This window comes from Balaenoptera ricei, chromosome 13, assembly GCF_028023285.1.
Source record: "Balaenoptera ricei isolate mBalRic1 chromosome 13, mBalRic1.hap2, whole genome shotgun sequence".
NCBI classification, from domain to species: domain Eukaryota; kingdom Metazoa; phylum Chordata; class Mammalia; order Artiodactyla; family Balaenopteridae; genus Balaenoptera; species Balaenoptera ricei.
In genome coordinates this window covers 3,199,641-3,223,991 of record NC_082651.1, presented here as the reverse complement: position 1 = coordinate 3,223,991, position 24,351 = coordinate 3,199,641, and the positions used below count along the sequence as shown (strand labels likewise).

Genomic DNA, 24,351 nt, shown 5'->3' with positions numbered 1-24,351 from the left:
AAACACACCGCCTCGCCCAAAGGGGGGCACGGGCGGATGTCTGACCCACGTCATCACGGTGCCCCAACCCCGAGTTCCCACAGCAACCAGAAACTTCTCTTTCCTTCTTCCCACCATCAGAAAAGCGCGAACTCTTAACACTACATTTCCGAAGTATGGGATGTTAAAATGTTTGGCCTTTTTTTATTCTGAAGTGCTGATAAATTTAAAACCAGTTGAACAAATCCATAATGAAACTATAGAGCTCAGTCCTGGAAAATAAGCAGTAAGAATTATGCTATCCCTCGTATAAAACTTTTGAAAAATTCTTTTCTCTCCAGGGTAGTCAGTTTACAGGAAACTAAGATTACAACGCAACATTCTGAACCACAAGATAACATTTCACATTCGCCCGTCATCCAGAATCACCCGATCTCGGCGTTACCTTCTCCCTTCCCCCACTGCCCCGTGGCACCGTGATGCCTGGCACGGTCCACTGGGGAGTCGGACCTGCCACCCAAGACAGGTCCTCCTGCCAAGCTTTGAGAGCGATTTCTGCTCCCTCTGGAGACACGCCTTAAGCTAAACTATCACCTGTTCCCAGGAAGCAGTGGAGCGACCTTGTCTGTCTGTCTGAAGGTCGTTCAGGGTCAGCCGAGCCTTTTTTTCTCCCTCTGCTCCTCCCTCCTTGGGAATCACCGTGTCCATCCCAGTCCCACTGCCTGGTCTCTCCCCGCCTGGATCTCCCCTTCCTGGCCTCCCTGCCCGGCTCTCTGTCTGCGTCATCTGTCCTGCATGTCAACCTACGTCACAGTCCTCACACTCAGATGAGGTTCTGCCCCTGCTCTGCACTGGCGTCCCTCCTTCTGGGAAGTCTCCCCATGTTCCCGCCGGGGGTGGGTTATGTCGCCAGCCTCTGCGTGCCCGCAACCAATCCCCTGTGCCCACCTCCGCCCCTCAGTGCGCACAGCACGTAACACTGTCATGAATAAGCTCTCCCGGCACGCGTGTCAGGGCCCCAGTCAAGCACTAACATGCTTCACGTGGGACCTCGGGACTCAGCAGGTCTGCGTCCCCAGCATCTAACACAGGAAGGGCAATGTCTGGGGAGCCCCAATCCTGACACAGCAAGGGCAATGCACAGATCTAGATTAGCTCCTGGTTTGAAGAGAATATCATCAAGGGCATTCTTAGGAAGCCGGGGAAATCTGACCACAGGCAGGGGCTGAGAGCACATTTCTGGGGTGTGAAAACGGCTTTGTGGTCACGCGGGAAAATGCCTGCTGAAAGATTCCGGATTAAGTGCCATGGTCTCCTCCACTTACTTCCAAACTGCTCAGCAGAATGTGAACCAGTACGAAATCTAGGTGAATGGGGGGCAGGGATTCACTTTGTTTTTCTTTCAACTTTTCAGCACATTGGAAGATGCTCATAATAAAATTAAGGAGAAGTAAAATAAATCCCTCCCTCCCTGGCTGCCCTGGTCCGCTGCGGCCTCACCCAGGCCAGCCCTCCTCATACAACAGGCACCACAGTCCCGGTGAATCACTTGCATGCCCCGGAGCCCAGAGTTCCTTCTTGTGCAGATTTGCGCGTGTCTTTCTCTCTGCCTGAAGGTTCTTTCACACCACATCTACTTGGCAGATTCCTACTCATCCTTAAAGGTTTGGCTCAAATACTACCTCCTACAGGAAGCCCTCCCTGATACTTCTAGGAAACACTTCCTCCTCTGCTCTCCCAGTTGGCCTTATTTTGTTGCTATCAAGCTCTCAAACTGCTGTGGCTATTTTTTTCACTATCTCCCTTTAACCTCGGTGCCCCTGAAGCACAGAGACTGTATTACCATTGCCTGTGGGTCTTCCATGCTCAGCAAGAGGCCAAGTTCCCAATGGACCCTTAATAGCATTTAGTGAAGAAATACAAGCACAAAAGATTGACAGCTAAATGTTGTTAAGATTCCGTGGAAACCAGTACCTTCAAAATCCTGGAGGATGTGACCTTCCTTAAAGGGCAGGGTCTGCTTTTGCTGCTGGTCCAGCATGCTGTGAACGGTGATGAACTCGCTGTCGAGGGCAATGACGTACGGGAAGCAGACGGCCGCTCCAACCACGTTCTCCGACCAGCGCACGGGCGCGCGCTGAGATATCCCGGCCACCGTGGCAAACATGCCTGGGAAAACAGGAAGGGTCAGGAGGGCTTCAAAGCGCTGGGCTTTGCTTGTTTGTTTTCTGTAGATGTGTCTGAACGCAGAATACCTGCCCCTTCATTACATTTCGAGCTGGGAAAGATAATATAACAGTGGCGTGTGCAAAGGACCCTCCACGATTATTCTCGTGAAGAGAACCGCTTTCCCCAGGATGTCTACATCAGTATTTCCTTCCAATTAAACATGACGTTAAAAACGTGTACATGTACCCACATGAAGGTATGTACAGCTCATGTCCTCACATGTGGGGAAAAGTGACTTTCACACAATTTAAGAAGCTTCACAAGCTTGCTTCCATATCCGGTCCTCCAACGGGTTTGCATTTCTAAGTGCCAGCTCTTCCCTATACATTCACTCAACACTGAACGCATTCATTCAGATACTTATTGAGCACCTACTGTGTGCCGGGCACTCTACAAGGCTTCCTATCCAGAACTGTCTCTGTTCAGAGTTCAAGTCTAATTCTGGATACACGTTCTCTCTGATGCAGGGATACAACCAATCTTGCAACTGAAAACAGAGAGCTGTTAAGTGTTTGTCAATGATAACTTCCATAGTCAACCACGGTTCATCTATTTTGTATATAAAGCACTAAATGACATTTCCAAATGAGCTGGATAGAGTCCATAGATACTGGGGTTTATGAAAATTCACATTCACCCAGTGAAGTCAATCCATTTTAAGTCAGTTTTCAAAGTGCTTGACATAAAACACCTTTAAAAACATGGTACGTAAATCAACTATACTTCAATAAAAACAAAAAACAGCGTGCTATTGCCTGCAAATGATTAGATATTCCTACAGTAGAAAAACGGTTTCTATTACACAACAGAGAAGCGGGGAGAGGGAGAGAGACAGAGAAATACAGACAGTACTTTAAAACAATGGAAAGTATCTCAAATATATGATAGGAGCAAAATCCCTAAGCCTATGAAATCACTGACCCTCCTAAATTTTCCATGGTTACAAAGAGTGAAATGTATTGCACTTAATCAAGTACAAACATAGCTCTTTTCCTCTAAAGTAGGCTGTTCTTGAAAATGGGTATCAGGGGCTTCCCTGGTGGCGCAGTGGTTAAGAATCCGCCTGCCAATGCAGGGGGCACGGGTTCGAGCCCTGGTCCAGGAAGATCCCACATGCCGCGGAGCAACTAAGCCCGTGAGCCACAACTACTGAGCCTGCGCTCTAGAGCCCGCGAGCCACAACTACTGAGCCCGCGTGCTACAAATACTGAAGCCCGCGCACCTAGAGCCCGTGCTCTGCAACAAGAGAAGCCACTGCAATGAGAAGCCCGCGCACCACCATGAAGAGTAGCCCCCGCTCACCACAACTAGAGAAAGCCCATATGCAGCAATGAAAACCCAATGCAGCCAAAAAAATAAAATAAAATAAATTTATAAAAAGAGAAAATGGGTATCAGGTGGGATCACACATGCGTGTCCACGCTGTGCTCTTGCCTGACACAATCTGGGGCACCTCCTGCAGGGGCCACTTGTACGTACAACACTTATTTGGTTCTGCTTCACACTTAAAATATTGGCTCTCGTCACGTAAGTAGCACCAACCAAAACCCTGTCAAGATGACAGAGAAGTGAGCCTTAGAGAGAGAGTGAGAGTGTGTGTGTGTGTGTGTGTTGTGTGTGTGTGTAAGTGCATCTCCTACTAAGGAAACACATCCCTTCCCCTTCAGTATTTCCCTTCCACCCTTAAAAGTCTCTTAAAATCATTCCGAAAAAGACTAACTCAACAGAAAAACAAAGGATATGCATCAGTAATTCACAGAAAACAAAATGCAAATAGCTAATAAATTCCTGAAGAGGTTCCCATATTCCTTAGTAACCAGGGGAACAGAAATAAAAAAAAAAAAAAAAAAAGTAAAAAACCAACTTATACCCATCAGATTGGCCAAAGGTTACAGACTAACAGCACCAAGTGTTGGTTTGGTATGAGGAACACTTTTGGAGAATAATTCTTTATCAAAACTGAATATACACTGACACGTTAATCTGGTGATTCTACTTTTAAATCGATGGCCAACTGACAAGCACAACGGTCACTGGGGTGTTTTTAAGAATAGTGTAAAATTGAGAATAATGCACCGAAAGAGTACGTGACTTCGGGAGAACCCACCACGAACAGAAAAGAAAGCTCATCTATTAGATGAGAACAAACAAGAAGAGCTGTAAGTCAGCACGCTGAGCGCCAGCTTAAAGCGGCAGCCGACCTGAGCCGCGCCCAGGAGCTCCGCGGCGGTGAAGGGGTTCAGGGAGATGCATTGGTAACCACCTCCCAGATAAAAAGCAGACACAGGAGGACGACAGGAGGCCAGTGGGGCCCCCGCAGCAAGAAGCACGAGGGTCCCCGGGACGCAGGGAAGTGGGTACGTGGCCCCGGAAGAGAGCAAACCCTGCCTGGGATGCTGAGGGTCAGAAAGTCAAGTTCAAGTTCGGGGCACAGCGGGAACCGCTGACCAGGAAAGTCAGGCTGAACTTGTTACAGGGTCACAGGGGCCTGAGGAAGGCTGGCCTGGCAGGAGCCTGGAAGGAGGGACAGACCCAAACTCGGGGGAGGCCAGGCGGCCGCCAGCCACCAGGAAGGAGGCCTGAGTCAGGCCAGCCGGGGGCTCTGACCGAGGAGGGATAACTTCTGAGGCGAATCAGGGAACTGGGCACCTGACTTAGAGGGAGCGAGAGTCAAGGCCACTGTGCGCCATCAGAATCAGCACCAACATGATCAGGCGAGTCTGAGGCCAAGCCGGGGTCAGGATACAGGGCTGGCAGGGCGTGGACCTCTGGGAGGGGCACCTGGAGCGCCAGTGCATCCTCAGGGGTGAGGGTACCCTTCCTGCAGCAGGAGAGCCAGGCGAGGCCAGGCCATGGGCAGAGGAGGTTCCCCTGAGGCTGGCGAGGGCTCCTCCTTACTTCTTCCCAGAGCTGACCAGGAGGCAAGGAGCTCGGTGGAAGTGTGGAAAACGCCGGAAAGCTCAGTGCCAGCGGGTAAGAGGGGCCGACAGGGCAGTGGGTTCTGCACCAGGGATGGAGAGGGCACAAGAGTGAAGGCACGACTTTGGCATCTCTGATACTGTACAGTCACCGAGAGGATGCAACTAAGGTCTGAATTACCCCACGACTGTATCTCCAAAGTATTCAAAGAGCATGAAACATGCGGAGGGAGAGAAACTCGAGGTGCAAAGCTTGAGCTTTGCAGGAGGAAATGAGGTTCGCACTCTCTAGAATTTTCCGAGCATTTAGAACCAGCCAGCGAAAGAGCCTGAAGGGAGAGAAAAGCACACCATCTGCACCCAGACGTTTGGCAAATGTCACCTGGTGACGGGACAAGCATACAGCAACCCTAAGGAGCCTGTGAATTTCAGGTCAAATAACCGTGTTCTGGATAACACAGCTCTCATGGGAGCACGGACACCAAAACGCTGTCCAGCCTCGCCCTGGAATTAAATCAGCGTCGCCGCACTTACCCGCAAAGGCCGGGCATCACCCGACCAGGGACTGTGCAGCAGAGGCCCAGACATGAGTGTTCTTGCAATGCAAAGGGCAGAAACCAGAGATCAAGAACAGAGGCTTCCACACAAAAACAGAAGCAGAGGATTTCACTGGAATAAAAGAGCAGCTCAGTAACTGGCAACCAGGGGTCCAGGTCAGGTAGAGTTAAGGTGCCACAGGTCCACTCAAGAACAGGGGCACCGTTGTCGACACCCACCCACTGATTCTATGCTTGAAAGCAGGTGACACGCGCTATTGTTTCCATATTGTCAAAGGCACACAAGTGCTGTCAACCTGCAAATGTACCACGTTTGTAAATGGTACACCTTTAAAAACCATTGTTTTCCACTGGGTTATTTTCCCATTTAGAGGGTTTCTACCCTCTAAATATCAGTGGACCCCCTTATCTGAGCTGGGAGGGGGAAGGGGGCCATGAGGGGTAAGGAGTAGCTGAATTATCTGCATTCTTCAAGAAGCATTATCCAAGGATAGAGTTTAAAGTCACAATAATCAATTGTATTATGAAATTTTCAACAAAGCACTGCTTAAAATAGTACAATTTAAACGAAAGCAGGGAGTTCCCTGGTCGCCTCGTGGTGAGGATTCTGGGCTTTCACTGCCGGGGCCCAGGTTCAATCCCTGGTCGGGGAACTGAGATCCTACAAGCTGCGTGGCCCCAGCAAAAAAAAAAACAAAAAACAAAAAACTAAGGCAAAAAGTTAAGAGCAATTTCTCATGACAGGGGAGTGGGCACATGTGATCTTCAGGGGGGAAGGCAGTGGGCAAAATGAAAACATACAGCGTTCATATGTCTGATGGTGCATATGCATTCATTATAGCAATTTGCTTGAACTTAATTTCTGAAGCCTGTTAATGATGGTGGTGATTACTGTGTCGTACACAGAGCCTGCACAGAGTGATGTATTACAGAGCTTACAGGGGATCGCCAATGTGCTTATAATCACACCTATTACAAGCAGAACAACAATTAGGAAGGTTGGTTCATTTACCATGATGTCCAGGTAGTTGAGACAGATTAAGTTTGAGGAAAAATGAGGCCTGAACATGACTGACTACCATTTCCCTTCAATCTGAACACTAAAACCAACACAGGATACTGGAGTCAAATGTTTTCACGGCAAAGCCTTTACAGCTAAAGCAGGCTCCTGGCTCATCAATAAGCAATCGGACCGACGGAACGAAACAGGAAACCCATTACGCGAGGCCCAACGGCATAAGGAAACTGACGGTACCTGAGAAGCAGCCACTGCCACCAGCGAGGAAAGACAGACTCCTGAAGCAGGTGTGGGGAGAACAGACAACCATACAGACAAAGATGAAATCGAATTCGCTCCTCACTATAAGAAATGAAACCATAAAAGTACCAGCAGAAAATGTGGGTGCATCTGTCTACAACCTGGGAGAGGGGGAAACATCCCTCATAATTATGACTCAAAAAAGAAGCAATAAAGTACAAAGGTTAATACATTTGATTATATAGAAACGTGTTAAGAAATGCTTTTTCAGGGTAAAAACTGTAGATATTTGAAACATGTCTCAGAGAAGTTGGTATCTCAAATATATAACAAATGCTAAAGTAAACAGCTAGTGAGAAGGGATAATTCCCATCAAAAGAAAGGCAAATGGCTCTTAAATTCTTGAAAAATGTTCCATCTTGCTCATAAGAGGAGAAATGTGATTAACACCACTGAGATATTGTTCCTCATGTGCCAGACGGGCAAAAGCACGAAAGTCTGACAATATATTGACGCTGCTGGCAAAGCTGAGGGGAAACAGGCACCAGGGGAAGAAAAAATGGTACCTACCACCTTTGTTGGGGGGGGGGGGGTTGGCAGTGTCCCGCTCCAGATCCACATGTGTTTACATGTGGCCTCAGCAACCCCATCTTTAGAAAGATTTCCCACAGATACACTGGAAAAATCCAAACAGATAAGCTCCTACTAATACCATGGACTGGAAAAAAACCAAATGCCCACCACCGGGGCCTGACTGATGCACGGTGGTCCCTCCACACAGGAGAGACAGCCTGCAACTCTGAAGGCGGGAGATACACATATCTACATATTCATTTATAATTTTTGTTTGAAAATGAAAGGACAAACACTCATAAAGGTTACCTCTGGAGGAAGGAGAGAGTAGGTGAATGTACCTTGCTGTGTGGATCTGACGTGGAAACTTGTGCATATTTACAGAAGAAAACAATAAGAGAAAGCAATTTCTAGAAATGGAAAGTGAAACGAAACACTTCCGTCTAACTGTATATCCCGTTGTTGGCAAAGCCACACGGATGGGAACTATTCCCAGTGACCTTAAACGCAGAAACTGACTGCACGTTCCTAGTGGGTTACATGGCCCCCACCCTGAGGACAAAAAGAACTACAATTAAACGTTTTCTGGTGATTACATGGTGGGCGCAGTGGTGTCGGTCCTGTCCTTCAGCTCTGTGTCCTGTGGGGCAGATCAAAGGAACAACCATGTCACGGTGGGAATTTACTAGAATCTGGGGGTGGGTGGGAGGAGACACAGGCACGCAGACAGACGGGGTCAGCGCCCGGTAGCCCCAAACTTGTTCCATCGATACGCTCTCACGATGGGTTTTATCTTTAAATAATGCAAACTTCCCAGCTCTGTCCACCCAAGAGGCCTAGAAACAACGGACCCCAAGCACTTCCGGCACCCAGACTGTGGTCTCTAAACATCAGGGGTCCTTGGAGAAATGGCGGAAACCAGATCTAGGGCAGGAGACGTACGGAGGGACCCCGGACACCTTGTCACAGCAGAAGGCAAGGAAGATACCAAAGCTCCAGGGGCGTGGGGAAGGGGCTTGCAGTCAACCTGAATAAACCACCCCCAAGGGCAGATGCACTGAAACACCACATACATTTACGCCCATGATTCATGGTGACACCTCACTTGGGGAAGAGAGAAGGGTCATCTTTGCGAAAACCTCCTTCTCCTGCCTTTCTTACACGATGATCCTGGGGGTAAACCAAGTTAATGAGAAGCTTCTCTTGAAGAAGGTTCCAGTCGACAGGAAGGAGGAATGGACAGCAACAGAATGCTGCCCTTCGGCAGCCCCTTGTGACTTAAAGGATCCAGGCACTACTCATCCGTAGCCACGGACATCACAAAGTCGTAAGAGGACAGGAAGACAGGTTAAAGACTATGGGTGTTAAGGGAGACACTCATCTCAGCACCTGCTTGTCCCAGACACACACACTATGAACCATCCACGACCATGACCACAGATGACACTGCCAGCTCTGATTCTTAGGAGGCAGTGCAGAGAATGAGAAAGGCCACAGCAAACAGCTAAAGCCCTTTTAAGGAGCTAGCTGCTAGACGCTTTTTGGTGGGACGAGACTGCAGTCAGTAAGAGAAAATCAGGGGGGCTTCCCTGGTGGCACAGTGGTTGAGAATCTGCCTGCTAATGCAGGGGACACGGGTTCGAGCCCTGGTCTGGGAGGATCCCACATGCCGCGGAGCAACTAAGCCCATGAGCCACAACTACTGAGCCTGCGCGTCTGGAGCCTGTGCTCCGCAACGGGAGAGGCCGCGATAGTGAGAGGCCCGCGCACCGCGATGAAAAGTGGCCCCCACTTGCCGCAACTAGAGAAAGCCCTCGCACAGAGACGAAGACCCAACACAGCCAAAAATAAAAAATAAATTAATTAATTAATTAAAAGAAAAAAAAAAAAAGAGAAAATCAGGGACATACCCTTGGAGCCTCCACCTTTGAAATCATCTGTTAAGTGAGCTCCCTCAGCTCCTTTCAGAATGGAGAATAAAAACAATCCGCTAGGAAACCCACCCACAGGAGAAAATCTTATAGAGAAGTCTTACAGATTCCTCTTTGTGTACTTATCCCCTTAGTGGGATTCTCTCCCCAGAGCCACCTTCAGGCTCTACTTTAGCACAAAGGAAATGTGATTCTAAGAGTGGTCTATTTTTGTTCCATTAAACCCACACTCACAGAACAATCTAATGAAAACTGCGCAAGCACCGGACGTGCAGTTCTGTTTGCACGAGTGTCTAGCTTTCAGAACCGCCACCTCCCTCTCCGATCTCGGCATGCATTCAAGGACGGAGCGCAGGGAGAGCGGGCAGAGGTGGGCGAGGTGAGCCGAGGCGCCTGGTATCCTGCTCACCCAATCCGCCGGGGCCCGCCAGGAGGAACTCCTGCCTCCCTATCCTCTTGACGATGGGCCGCTTCTCCTCGCTGCAGAAGGGAAACAGGTCCTGGGCGACGCCCGTGCTATAGTTGAGGATGATGTACTGGGTGGTGAGGGCCAGGCACAGGAAGTGGCCGTCCACCGCCACCGCCAGGGGCTGCTCCGGAGTGGACACCTCCCTGACGATCTGCACGCGGTCCTCGTACACCAGGAACACCTGGATGGTTCTGCGCTTGACGGAGATGATGCAGACCTCCACGCAGAAGGGGTCTCCGCTCACCGGGTTCTCGTTTAAGGCGAAGGCCGTGGCCCCCTTGATGCGGGCACCCGAGGGCACGGGCTCCAGGCTCAGCATGTGGACCAGGGTGATGGAGCTGTCACACAGCACCAGCAGCCGGTGGAGGGCCGACGCCGCCCGCAGCTCATTCACCGGCTTCTTGAAACCCAGGTGTCTGTGCAGCTGCTTGGTGGCCGTGAAGGTGGCCGACCCGCCGGGCACGGCCTTCTCCTCCAGCAGGAAGCGGTACACGAAGCAGTCGCTGGTGCCCACGTACAGGTTCCGGCCGCAGCACTCCACGCACTCCAGGGACACCCGCTCCCTGTCGCCCATCAGCTGCTCCCGCTCGACGGCGGGGACCAGGGTGAAGGCCTTGGTGCTCATCATGTCCGCGGCTGATCTGCGGGAGAGGAGAAGAGAGGTGAGTTAGAGGAACAAGGACCAAGCAGAACCATTTCCGGTCACGATAAACACACGCTGATTCCCAGCTCTGATTGCAGTGAAAGGAAATCATTCGACACTGTTGGAAAAAAGTGAAGGAAAGAAAACGTTTCCCACTTGGTCTCCTCCCACCAGGCAAACAGAGACCCTGGCAGGAGAGCACACGCGTGCTTCTAATGAAGTGCCACCCTGCTCCTTCTCAAAGGAGCTGAGACTTACAGGGAGTCTCCTGTTCCTGGGAAACACACCTGTGGGTAGAAGACAAGCACACCTATTCCCCAGAGACAACGCAACAAAAACACTTCAGAAAAAGGCAAAAGCGATTCTCATTGATGTTCCCCTGAGCCGCACCAGCCACTTGACTCGGTGTCTAAGTGAATGGTGGGGAGCAACCTCTATTGTGTGGTTCATTCCTGCCCCTCAGATCTCGTAGGAGACACAGAGGCAGGGATCACACCCCAAATTCCCTTGCATTTTTCCCACTGAGGTACGCCCGTTGCCCCAGCACCATATTTGGCTCCCAGAGGAAACCTGTTCGTGTGGAGCAGTAAAGACGTGCCTCGGGACTTCCCTGGTGGTCCAGTGGTTAAGACTCCACGCTTCCACTGCAGGGGATGTGGGTTCGATCCCTGGTTGGGGAACTAAGACCCCACATGCTGCACGGCGTGGCCAAAAAGAAAAAAAGAAAAAATGTGCTGCAAATCTCCAAGTCTTGCAGGTGGTGAGTTGAGGTACTTAGTGGATTTGTGAGGTTACGGACAGGTCAGTTAATGGATTACTTCCACCAGAAGACAGACTGCCCCACACTCTAACGCTGGGCTTTCTACTTCTTCCTCCGGAAAGGACTCTGGTTTCACACTCCACAAAGTTAGAGGCAGCAGAAATGAGCAAGACGGCTTTTCCCTGATGTCTCCGCTGGCCAGAAAGCAGACTCATGCCCAGTAGTCCCTGATAGCCCCAAGCAGGAGAGGGGGATTATGCAGCTCTAAAGAGAACTGCAGGGCCTGATGAAGTCAGAGGGAGGCTGGCTGGACTTCTTCTCACTTCCCGTATCCAAAAGCGTTGCCTCATAAGAGACCAAACCCCTAATCCTTTGATGCGTTCCAGCAAAGGCTGGAAGTGAAAGACCTGTACAATGAAAACTACAAGATGTTGATGAAAGAAACTGAAGAGGACACAAATGGAAGGATACCTATTGAATATGTTCATGGATTGGAAGAATTAACATTGTTAAAAGGTACTTACTACCCAAAAGCATCTATAGATTCAAGGCAATCCCTATCAAAATTCCAGTGGCATTTTTTATAGAAATAGAAAAAAATAATCCTAAAATTTGTATGGAATCACAAAAGACCCAAATAGCCAAAGCAATCATGAAAAAGAAGAACACAACTGGAGGCATCAAACTTCCTGGTTTCAAACTATACTACAAAGCTATAGTAATTTAAACAGTATGGTACTGGCATAAAAATAGACACACAGATCAATGAAACAGAATCGAGAGCCCAGAAATAATCCTCCACTTATACAATCACCTAATATTTGACAAGGGACCCAAGAATACTAAATGGGGAAAGGACAGTTTCTTCAACAAATGGTGCTGGAAAAACTGGATAACCACATGCAGAAAAATGAAATTGGACCCCATCTCACATCACTCACAAAAATTAAATCAAAATGGATTAAAGACTTAAACATAAGACCTGATACCATAAAACTGAAACAAAACATAGGGAGGAAGCTCCTTGACTTTGGACTGGCAATAATTTTTTGAATATGACACCAAAAGCACAAGCAACAAGCACAAGCAAAAATCAACAAGTGGGGCTACATCAAACTAAAAAGCTTCTGCACAGCAAAAGAAATAATCAACAAAATGAAAAGGCAACCTACAGAATGGGAGAAAATATTTGCAAACCATATATCAGATAAGGGATTAATACCCCAAATATATAAAGAACTCATACAAATCAATAATAATAACAACAGGGCTTCCCTTGTGGCGCAGTGGTTGAGAATCTGCCTGCCAATGCAGGGGACATGGGTTCGAGCCCTGGTCTGGGAAGATCCCACATGCCACAGAGCAACTGGGCCCGTGAGCCACAATTACTGAGCCTGCGCGTCTGGAGCCTGTGCTCCGCAACAAGAGAGGCCGCGATGGTGAGAGGCCCGCGCACCGCGATGAAGAGTGGTCCCCACTTGCCGCAACTAGAGAAAGCCCTCGCACAGAAACGAAGACTCAACACAGTCATAAATAAATAAATAAATAAATAAATAAAAGAACGTGAATTTCTTTAAAAAAAAAAAAAAAGCAAACTGGGCTATTCATTTCAGTAACAGTCAAGTGGTCTTAGTTTGCATTCAATTTCCAATCAGTTTCTCAATCTATTTCAAAAAAATAAATAAATAAATAATAATAATAACAACAATAACAACCAAACAATCCAATAAAAAATGTGTCTATTTAGAGGAACTAAATAGACGTTTTTTTCAAAGAAGACATCCAAATGGCCAACGGGTACACAATAAGGTGCTCAACATCACTAATCATCAGGGAAATGCAAATCAAAACCCCCATGAGACATCACCTCACATGTGTTAGAATGGCTATGATCAAGAAGACAACAAGTATTGATGAGGATGTGGAGATAAGAGAACACTTGCATACTGTCGGTGGAAAACTGGTGTAGCCCCTATGGAAAACAGTGTGGAGGCTCCTCAAAAAATTAACAATAGAAATGCCATATGATCCAGCAATTCCATTTCTCAGTATATATCCAAAGCAAATGAAAAAAGAAGTTCGAAGAGATCTCTGCACTTCCATGTTTATTGCAGCATTATTCACAATACCCAAGATATGGAAACAACCTAAGTGTCTGTCAATGGATGAATGGATAAAGAAGATGTGAGATATATGGACACGCACAGACGCACACATACATACATATACGTCTATACAAGGGAGTATTATTCAGCCATGAGAAAAAGGAAATACTGCCATCTATAACAGCATGCGTGGACCTTGAAGGCGTTATGCTAAGTGAGATAAGGCAGAGAAAGACAAACACTGACTGATCTCACTTATATGTGGAGTCTAAAAAAGCTGAACTCCTGAAAACAGAGAGTAGAATGGTGGTTCCCAGGTGCTGGGGGCATGTTGGGGAGATTTTGTTTAAGGGTGCAAGTGTGTATCTAGTGCTAGATAAGTCCTGGAGAGCCAATTCACAGCACGAAGGTCAACAATAGTGTATTATAAACTCCAAAGTTGCTAAAACAGAATTACATGGAGGTAAATGAAAGCTGACACTAAACATTCTGATACTTAAAAATGATTTATTCCTTTAAGCAGCAGGAAAATTTCCTCCATGATCTAGTCACATGATAAATTTACTTGGATAAAATAATGAATCACAGAAAGATAAACTTTAGGCTGTACCTCCCTATATTAAGTCCAACTTACTGGGGTCTGAATTCAGAGAGGTTTTAACATGGTAATAAGATTAAAAATTTCTCTAAAGTGTACAATTCATACTTTATCGTGTGATCGCAAACTGATCTGATATTTAAACTAACTTTTTCTTAGAACTGCACCTTAAAAGCATGGCTGTAATTTAAAAGATCAATATTTCAGTTTTCTCAAAATTGCAAAATATATACCTAGAGAAAAAAAATGGAAAAATATTAATACACTCATGGACAATAAAAAAAGATAACATTACATATGCAACAAGCACCTGTATGTGTGCAAAAAAAGTTACAAGACACTGTGCCTTTCCCAAGAGTCTCCCAATCTCATTAAGGACATAATAGAAAACTACACAAGTAACAGTATAAAGCAATGTGTGTGCTAAGGGCCAAAATTTAAATATTAGTGATTACTTTCCACCGAATTAAGAATATACACACCACCACTAGTGATAATCAGAATCTGAGTGTCTTTGAAAATGTTAATGTAAAACTATTAGTTTTCAAAAAAAAAAAAATACTAGTTTTCTTCTACAGATGTACACAGTATCTTTTAGTTACACCTGAAGACACTGTCAAAAGAACCTGTTGCTTTGGCAACTTCCTAGGTCCCTTTAGGTTTCCCAGGAAACCTCAGTTCAGTAAGTCCCTTCTTGCTGCTACACAGAGAGCTGGGCAGTAGATTTTGAGATTACCCATAAGCTTCAAAAACGTTTTTCTGTGTTCTTTACTTGAAGAACTGCTACAACAGCCGTATAGGCTTCTAGAGGCCCTACTTCTCTTCGTAGCACTTGGCCGAGCCTGGGAGAGCTGATGCGTTTACACAATGCTAGACCTCGGACTATATTCTGATTTCATGGACACTGTCCCATAAAATAAGCACCAGGTCCAGATGGATCTCCCAACAGTTCTACCAGACCTTTGGCAATTGCATAATTCCAATTTCACACATTTTCCTGAGAATAAAAAAGAAGGAACGTATCCTACTTCATTTTATAAAGCCAGTGTAAAGTATAACTTTGATATCCAAACCAGATAAGGATATAGGAAAAAGGAAAATCATAGATCAGTCTTATAAATAAACATGCAAAAGTATTAAATGTTAGCACACTGAATCAAGCAATACATGTATATGTGTGTGTGTGTGTGTGTGTGTATATGAACACAATATGAATAAGCTGGCATGCAATACTGGTTTAAGGTAATAAAATCTGCCAGTTTAACTGAGCACATTTAAAGATTAAAAGAGAAAACACATAAAAGAAGGAACAAGACCCTTATCACCTCTTGTGGGTTGAACTGTATCTCCCCAAATATGTTAAAAAGTCCTAACTCCCATTACCGGTGAATATGACCTTATATGGAAATAGGGTCCCTACGGATGATCAAGTTAAGATGAGGTCATTAGGGTGGACCCTAATCCAATATGAGTGGTATCCTTATAAAGAGGGGAAATTTGGACTCAAGACAGACATACGTAGAGGACAGACACGTGGAGACACAGGGAGAAGATGGCTATCTACAAGCCAGGGAACACCCAAGGCTGTGAGGACCTCGGGGAGAGGCCTAGAATAGATTCTCCCTCAGAGTCCTTAGGAGGGACCACCTCCGCCAGCACCCTGATCTCAGACTTCTATACTCCAGACTGTGGGACAACAAAAATTTATGTTATTTAAGCTACCCAGTTTAGGGTACTTTGTTACAGCAGCCCTAGCAAACTAATACACCATCTGCAGTCAACATTGTAATGGAAGTCTTCGCCAGTTGAAAAAGAATAGTTACAAAGAACTGAAGACAAAGACATAAAACTATAATTGTTTACAGGTGATAGTACCGTTTGCGTGGAAACTCACAAATAATCTATTAGAATTAATAAAAGGTTAGAAATATCCTTTGATCAAAAAAATCAGTATACCAAAGTAATCTGCATTTCTACACACAAACAACAATTAGAAATTTTAATCTTGAATAAAGGACACTTACAGTAGTATAAAAAAATTAAGGTATGAAGAAATTGTCTAGCAAAGACGTGTAAGAACTTCAAGGAGAAAATCATAAAATCTTATTGCTAGATATTAAGGAAGACCTGATTTTTAATCTCAGCATACATTTCTGCAGAAATTGACAAGCTGGTTTTAAAATTTAAATGGTAATCCAAGTACCTAGAATAGTCAAAACAATCTTGAAAACAAAGAACAAAGTTGAAGGACCTACACTGATTTCAGCAATTGCTATAAAACTGGAGTAATTAAGATATCTAGACAGGCAAATAGATCAATGGAACAGGAGAGAAAGTCCAAAATTAGACCCACACATATGTATTCAATTGGTTCTTGACAAAGGCACCAATGAAATTCAGTGGGGAAAGTAAAGTTATTTCCATCAATGGCACTGGAACATGTGGATAACCTTAAATGGGGTTAAGAATTAACCTCAATTATCCCTACCTCATACCATGTACAGAAATTAATCTGAGATGCATCAAATTATTTTAAAAGCAAAAGCTAAAACTATAAATCTTCTAGAAGAAAAGGCAGAAGAATATCTTTGGGGCCTCGGGGTATATAAAGATTTCTTAGGATACAAAAAGCACTAACCAGAAAAGAAAAAAAGGTGATAAACTGGATTTTATAAAAATTTAAAATGTGTATCCATTGAAAGACACAATTAGGGAAATGAATAGGCAAGCCCCAGACTGGGAGAAAAACTTGTGATATACATATCAGGCAAAGGGCTCATTTCCAGAATATATAAGAACTCCCACCAACCAATAATAAAAAGACAACTCTAGTTGTTAAATGGAAAAAGATTCAAAAGTGAAGGTATGTGAATGACCAATAAGAATATGAAAAGATGTTCACCATTATTAGTCATCAGAGAAATCTATTTTAAGCCATGAGATACCATTTCACACCTATTAGAATGGCGACAATTAAAAAGACTGACAACACTAAATGATAATGAGGACAAAAGACAACTAGAAACCTCATACTTTGTTGGAAGGAGGATAAAATGGTACTGTTGCCTTGGAAATCTGGTGGTCTTTTACAAAGTTAAACATGCATATATCCTGTCACCCCGCAGTTCCGCTCTTAATGTTTCCATTTCTCCGGAGTACATGCCAACACCCACAATAAGACTTGTACAAGAATGTGCATAGCAGCCTGATTCATAATAGCCCAAAACAGGAAACAGCTCAGTTTTACCCATTCGTACCCATACGTGGAGTATTCACAAAGCAGAATACAACTTGGAAATAAGCATAAACCACCGCTAAAGCCAACAGCATGGATGAATCTCAAAAACACTGAATGAAGGAAACCATACACATACGTATGTCTGCATGTATATGAAGTTCAAAAGCAGGCAACACTCATCTATAGTGATAGAAGCCAGAACAGTGGTTACTTTGGAAAGAAAGGGGTGACACAAGGGAACTTTCTGGGGTGACACAAATATCCTACATCTTGTTTGAGGTATTGGTTGCACCGGTGTATGGGTTTGTCAAAATTCACTGAACTGTGCACTTAGGTTCGGTGTATTTTACCGTATGCAAATTCTGCTTCCATAAAAAAGCAAACTCGCCCCTAAAAGACCCAGAGAAAAAAATGCAATTCCAATAAAATTGTAACATGTGCGTATGTGTGTGTGTGTGTGTGTGTGTGTGTGTGTATAACTCAACAAGACTATAAAATTCATATGCAGAGAAGGACCAAAAAAAGCAAGACACTTCTGAAAAAGGTAAGGTAAGGGGACTTGACTCAACAGAGAAGATGAAATATAAAGTGATGGCTATTAGGATAATGTGGTGCTGGTACAGGACGAACCCAAGAGAACATACCCGAGGGCTCAGAAACAGACCGTGCATATACGGAACCTAAGAATACGACAGAGGTGGCACTGTGTATCACGGGGTGTATACAGAGCACGCACATGCTCAGTAAACTGTGCTGGGCAACTGGATATCCACAAGGAAGAAAAAAGATAAACTAGAGTCCTACATTATACCATACACCAGAATTATTCCAGATGGATGAAGATTCTTAAGTATGGAAGGCATAACTTTAATACTTTGAGAAGAAAATAGGGGAAAAATATGTTAATGACCTTAAGGTAGGGAGGAACTTCTAAAATAAGATAAAAAAGCACAAACCCTAGGGAGAAAGATAAATTTATTCACGTTAAAATGTAAAACCTACGTTCTTCAAAAGATATCATCAAGAAAGTGAAAAGTTAAGATGAAGAAACATGAGGATGGGGGAGAAGACGCTGACCTCACACGTCTGACGAAAAGACGCCTGGATGGTCCAGGGAACTCGCACGGGAAGAAAATAACACGCATCTCACAGAAGAACGGGCAAAAGGCGATCCGGCTTCTCATAGAAGCGGAGACGTGAATGGCCAGGAGCCGTGGAGGAGTGATCAACCTGCAGAACCATCTGGAATTGCAAATTGCAGCTACAAGGAGACTTCGCTGCATACCCATCAAGCGGACAACACCTCTGAAGTCCTATGACACTGGGGATTTTCAAGAACCTGGAGCAATGGAAATGCTCCACGCTGCGGGTAAAAGTCACAGCAGAAAGAATAAACATGGAATAAAGGCAATGTTTGAAGTAGAAAGATTATCTAGACTCAGAAAGACACTCGTAGACCCAAGGTTACAAGATTAAACAAAGAAAAAAATATATATATACATATAGACTCCCGATCTGAGCCAGAAATAAATATATCCTGCTAAAAGAATGCTATGACAAAGTGCTGTTTATTATGATGGGATCCTCGCCAATAATTACTTTTCCTGAACCAAAGGACACTGTTACCTCCTGTCACAGAACGTTCACATAATATGAGAACAGCCTTAAGATGGGCATGGCATCCTGTGTGTCTGCAAAGAATCACACATTTGAGGATTACATCGACACTTTAAAATAAAACAAACTCTATAGAGCCCTACGCAGCATATGTGCATCAGAGATGTATCACTTTAGAGGTAAAAACCCATCAATGGGTATCACAGCCCTATCACAGGAGGTGCTTCCCTATAGACCAGCTAAAGATTAATTCTTACCTACATTTTAAAAAGGACACTTTACCTAAAGGCAGATTTGCTATTGTCCCAGTTTACATTTTTTTAAAATTTTCTGATAGTCCTTTTTAAATGAATAGAGATCAAACGGTCATTCTAACGTTTGGACCAGAGCCAGGCCTGATTCTAAGCCAACAGAGGAAGATGGGCAGGACCACGGACCTCACATCTCAAACACCACGTCATCACCCCCCCTTAAAGCGCTTCGGAAAGTGTGCCACTGCCTAAAAGATAAACTCCAAACTGATCACAAGATGCGAAGCCCTTAAAAATGTAAACTTGGCCAATCTTTCCTCTTAATTATAAATTACAGTCATTAACCTATTCATATTATTCCACATCAGTCACTTGCTTTATTAGCTACATTCAGTTCTGAATCCTTGAATTCCTCAGGCACTTGAGCTGGAAAGCCATGTCTACATCTGCAAGCATGTGAGGTGCTCTACAAACCCACCAGTTGTCAAAAGGGATCGGGAGCAAAAACCACTCCCTGGGCACCGTTTCAAGGGACGGAAACCATTCATCAGAAAATAGATTTCACTGGTGGTCCAGTGGTTAAGACTCCACGCTTCCACCGCAGGGGGCACGGGTTTGATCCCTGGTTGGGGAACTAAGATCCTGCATGCCGCAGGGTGCGGCCAAGAAATTAAAAAAGAAAGAAAGAAAGACTCTGACTGGGGGTCAGAGTCTCGGAAGTGGGCCCAGGGAGCATGGCAGAGACCCTCCGAGAGCCTGCCACTGGTCAGAGGAGCTCAGGCGTTAGCTGTAAGAGAGCTTGCATTCCTTGAATCTGCCTGTCATTTACAGTATTTCTACAAATGCAACTTTTAAAAAATTTTTATTTTGCCATTTTAACAACAGACTTTCATAGAAAAAAGTTTCGTAAGAAGTTTCTCGATTAACCTGGGTAAACGCATTTATAAAGACCTGAGATACCAACACTCTAGAAGGGGGAGATCTTTGGGAAAACTGAAAATAGCAGTTCTACTGAAATCAGGTCTGAAAATATCAAACCTACAAGGGAATTAAAGTTGTCACACATTCTCACGTTCCAGGAAAGGGCTGGGGGGAGATACACAGCCTCCCAAGTTTCATCGGCTGTTTTCAACCCCACGTCAACAGGTTATCACGTTGGTCCCATAAGATCAGGAGAGACAGCTGAGGCCCAGAGGACGGAGCTGAGCGGAGGGGCCGCAAAGGAGGTCTCACGACACCACAGGTCACCTGGCCTCACTCCCGTGGAGGCTGGAGCAAGCTCGAGGCCAGTTTCTCGTGGAAGGAAGAAGACTGAGCAGACACCGGACCAGGGGAGCCGGGAACGTCTGGGATGGACTCAGGTGGACAGAGGGTGTATTCCTGGCAAGTCACTTAAAGCCTCTGGGCCTGTCCCCTCTTTGAATCTGGGTGGATGACACGCTGTCTCTGGGCTATTCTCTGGCTCCTGTGGAGGACAGGGTAGTGACAACAGTATCCTAGGGAAGCCATAACCCTTGGGATGCTCCTCACGTTCCAGGCTCCGGATCAAGTGGGCTCTTTCAGCTCACAGCGGTGGCCGACCAGGCCAGCACTCTCGTCACTCCACTCCGCAGGGGGAGGTGGAGCTCTCACAGGCTGAAGGACCACGGAGAGCGGGGCCCTAACCACTGCGCAACACCGCCCACCCCTGGGTCAAGGCCGCTCTGAGTCTGGATGAAGGATGGGCACCAGCTGACTGCGGCCCTGGGCCCCGGGTTTGGACGGATGCTTCACTCCGAGAGGCGGGTGTCACTGTGGACACAGAGGCTACACAGCCGCAGGTGAAGAAACTGGGACTTCACCCCCGCTTCTGTTTCTGACTCCAAGGCCATGTTCTTCCTACTGCATTAACCAAAGGAGGCGAGTGTGACTTCGGATCCCCGAAGAGAACTCAGACAACCCCAGACACGGGGGGCACCGTCGTGTGAGGCCCACAGGTGGGGTTCTCCTGCGGCTCCTCCCACGGCTCCTCCCGAGGGACCCTCAGCAGTAGGTCCTCGCTTTCCATCCCGAGGCTAGAAGAGGGCCCCCAGGACCCGCCTCACCCTCCCTTCTTACGTTTCTCTGTGGCCAAACGCCTCCCCCCCTCCCCACGCCCCCTAAACAAGCTGTGTCACAAATAAACGCTTCTTCCCAAATGGAGCGCAGCCAGCACTGCCTTGCTCAACCTCAGATACAGAGTGACACGCGGACACGTCTCTCCGCCAGCCCGGTAATCTCATCTAAACGGGACACACGTTTCTGTGGCGTCAAATGTTCTGAGGGACGGCAGCCCATGCTGCCCCTGTGCTTCTCTCAGCTCTCACAGCCGGATGCTCAGTGACCCGGTCCTGAAATCCGCCAGGAATCCACAACACATTTACTGACCTGCACCAAAGACAACTTTTCCCCCTTTTGAAAATCAGGACACCGCTGGATGACCATTTAATGTTCTCTTTTGCACTCATGTGACAGAGATATTATAAGGCTAGTTACATCACAATAAACCTGTTTCAATGACCTGAAAGAGTATCTTAAAACAGAAGAAGAAAAAAGATACAGCTAAGGCCAAACAACTAACTTGTCATCTTGATCTTTTCCCAGTACATACCTGTATGTAACTATTCATAGTTGGGACCCTTTTCCTGGGCAATACTAATCAGAATTATTTAAATACGTATATATGTAAATATACACACACAAGTGTATGTACACATACATATATACACATAGCACATATATGCATTTGTGTGTCTCTGTGTATACATATCATATGCGTCCTGTAACAGCAACACCAGCAGTTATAACTGAAGCAGGGATTTGCGAAGGGCAGGGCAGGGGAGGCAGACAAACTGCAGAGGAGGGGTATGGCTCTCCAGGGCATTTCCTCTGTAACATCTCCCTCAATACTGGACCTTCAAACCGTCATAAGAATGATTGAGGGCTTACTGGATGCTAGGCAATTGTCCTCTTTCACATGTTATTTTTCCTGAATCTTTAATTTACCCAATAGCAGCTACTTGACTATCAAAAGATCCTGATCTCAAATCACCTGCACGATTTCACAACACGCTCAGTGACCACTCCTGCCCTTCTGCATGGAGCTCTCCAGCTCACTCGGGGTAGCGCCAAATTAACTTGTTACTTCTACGCTCACTTTGTAGTACGGTATTGTTTAAGAAAGAAAAACGGGTCAGGTTTGCCACAGAGGAGATGAGTTATAAAGGCCAAATTGTTGGGCGGTATCCAAACACCTGGCTGCCACAAATGATTAATGTATTTCTAATGAGAACTGAGACCAAGATGAAGATGCTTAACTCGTTAAGTCAAATTTCCTCGAGTTTTCTTAAAGGATCACAAAATTTTAATATTAGCGTGAAGGAATAAACCATAATAACCAGTTTTGTTTTTTTTTTATGAACAGAAATGCTAGCTGCAAATCAGGCCTGGAAATTTCACGTTTTTTAAACAGTGAGCTCGGTGCTTTTAAAGCTTGTCAACTGGAGCTGCCTGAGGGAAGAACAGGCTCCTGACAAAAAGCCCTGTCACTGGAGGGTCAGGCAGAGGCTGGAGCGTCCTGGGAGCCCGCAGTGGATGGCAACTTGCCTCCACCTGTAGGACCCAAGGACTGCTGTTCACCGTCTGAGTGGAAGAGAAAAGGCAGAGGACGTACCTGAAGGTGAGGGCTAGCACCACACCTGTCCTCCACGTCTTTGTAAAATGTGCACAGCAAATTGGAGTTCAGAGCCCCCGGGGAGCCTCACCCCAGAGGAGAGCCCTCACTGGGTTAGCAGTTACTCAGAGCCAAGACCACCGCCTTCAAAACTGAGACAGCCACCACACCACATCCTCATTTCTATTTAGTAACAATAATTCATCGAGCACCTACTAAGTGCCAGGCTCTGTGCCCAACGCACATTTTCTTCCTGGAATGCATGTATCTTTTCTCATATTCCCCCTATTTTGATTGAAGAAATTGAGGCTCAGGACGTCCAGTGAACGCCCTGGGCTCCCAGTTAGGAAGTGGCAGCGTCAGGGTTTGCACCTGCAGCTCCACGCCCACCACCGCCACGGAACAGCACTGCCCCTTTGCACAAAGGAACGGGGCCTGCGAAGGCTAGTGGTAGACGGCCTCTAGGGCCACACACCAAAGAGGCCGCTCCAGTGACCACTGAGGCTGCGTGCCTGTCAGAAATGGATGGAAAAAGAAAAGGAAGCAGCTGGCCAGATGTTCCTTCCTACCTGACCATAGGGCTGGAGTTTCCGGCTGACCAACAGAGAAGCGCGGCCAGAGGAGGGGTAGTGGGCTCGGGGGCGCCTCCAGCCGTGAGCTCTGGGCCAGGGTCTGCCAGCTCACACCGCAGCGGACCCTCCTCACACATTCTCCCCGGGTCTTCGCCGGCCACCACTGTCCCCGCGGCTGCCTGCCCTCCCCAAGCGCTTCCTCAAGGATGGAACCCTGATCCGACAGGTTGGGACCCCAGCACCCAGTACAGTCCGTGTGCATTAAGAGGCGCTGGGTGAACCCCCATGTCCAGCGGCCAGGCAGGGCCTGGGGGGGTGATGGTCACCCAGCAGCCCGTGACGGAAGCAATGGCAGGTGCGGGAAATTGCAGGCGGGAGCTTGTGTCTTGAAAGCCACCCCCTAAAACAGGGGGCGAGAAGCGGAGAACTCAACTTCCTTCCACCCGCACCTCCGTCCCAGGGGAGAACAGGGGCGAGGTCTCCCCTCCTCCCATCGCACCCCTGCCCCGTCTCCCAGTACAGGCCAAACAGGCCCGAATGTGGCCCGGAATCTGCACTCTCAAATCCCACGAGCTCCAGAAAACGTCAGCCACAGCGACAAAACCATCGTACGCACGGGTGGAGGGGAGACGGGCGAGGGGCACGGGGTGTTGTCCCGCCGGGCTCCTCCCTCCAGAACAGCGAAAGCCCACCCAAACCGGGACCAAGTCTCGGGTCTTCCCTGCCCCGAGAGCGCGCAGCCGCACAGCCGCCCCCTCCCGGCGCCGCGCGCCCGCCACCCGCGCACCTGCCTGCGCGCACCTGTCCGCGCACCTGCCCGCAGGCCGCCGACCCCCAGCCCCTGCCGACCCCAGCCCCACCGTCCCCGCGCTCCCTGCCCGCCCCGCGCTCACCGGCCCGCGCTCCGGCCGCTCCGGGCCCCGCGCCCCGGGCCGCGCGCTCCTGGGCCCCGGCCCCGGCTC

General features: G+C 47.0%; 1 protein-coding gene across 1 annotated transcript in view; it reads right to left on the bottom strand.

The window, feature by feature from the left end:
* The window catches only part of TGFBRAP1 (transforming growth factor beta receptor associated protein 1), a 54,523-nt gene extending 30,172 nt beyond the window's left edge, over positions 1–24,351 (bottom strand). Inside the window, exons 1-3 of the mRNA XM_059942745.1 lie at positions 24,283–24,351; positions 9,855–10,555; positions 1,954–2,148 (exon numbers count right to left, since the gene is read on the bottom strand). Coding sequence (XP_059798728.1) covers positions 1,954–2,148; positions 9,855–10,542 — 883 coding nt within the window. The 5' untranslated portion in view covers positions 10,543–10,555; positions 24,283–24,351. The remainder of the gene's footprint in view (positions 1–1,953; positions 2,149–9,854; positions 10,556–24,282) is intronic.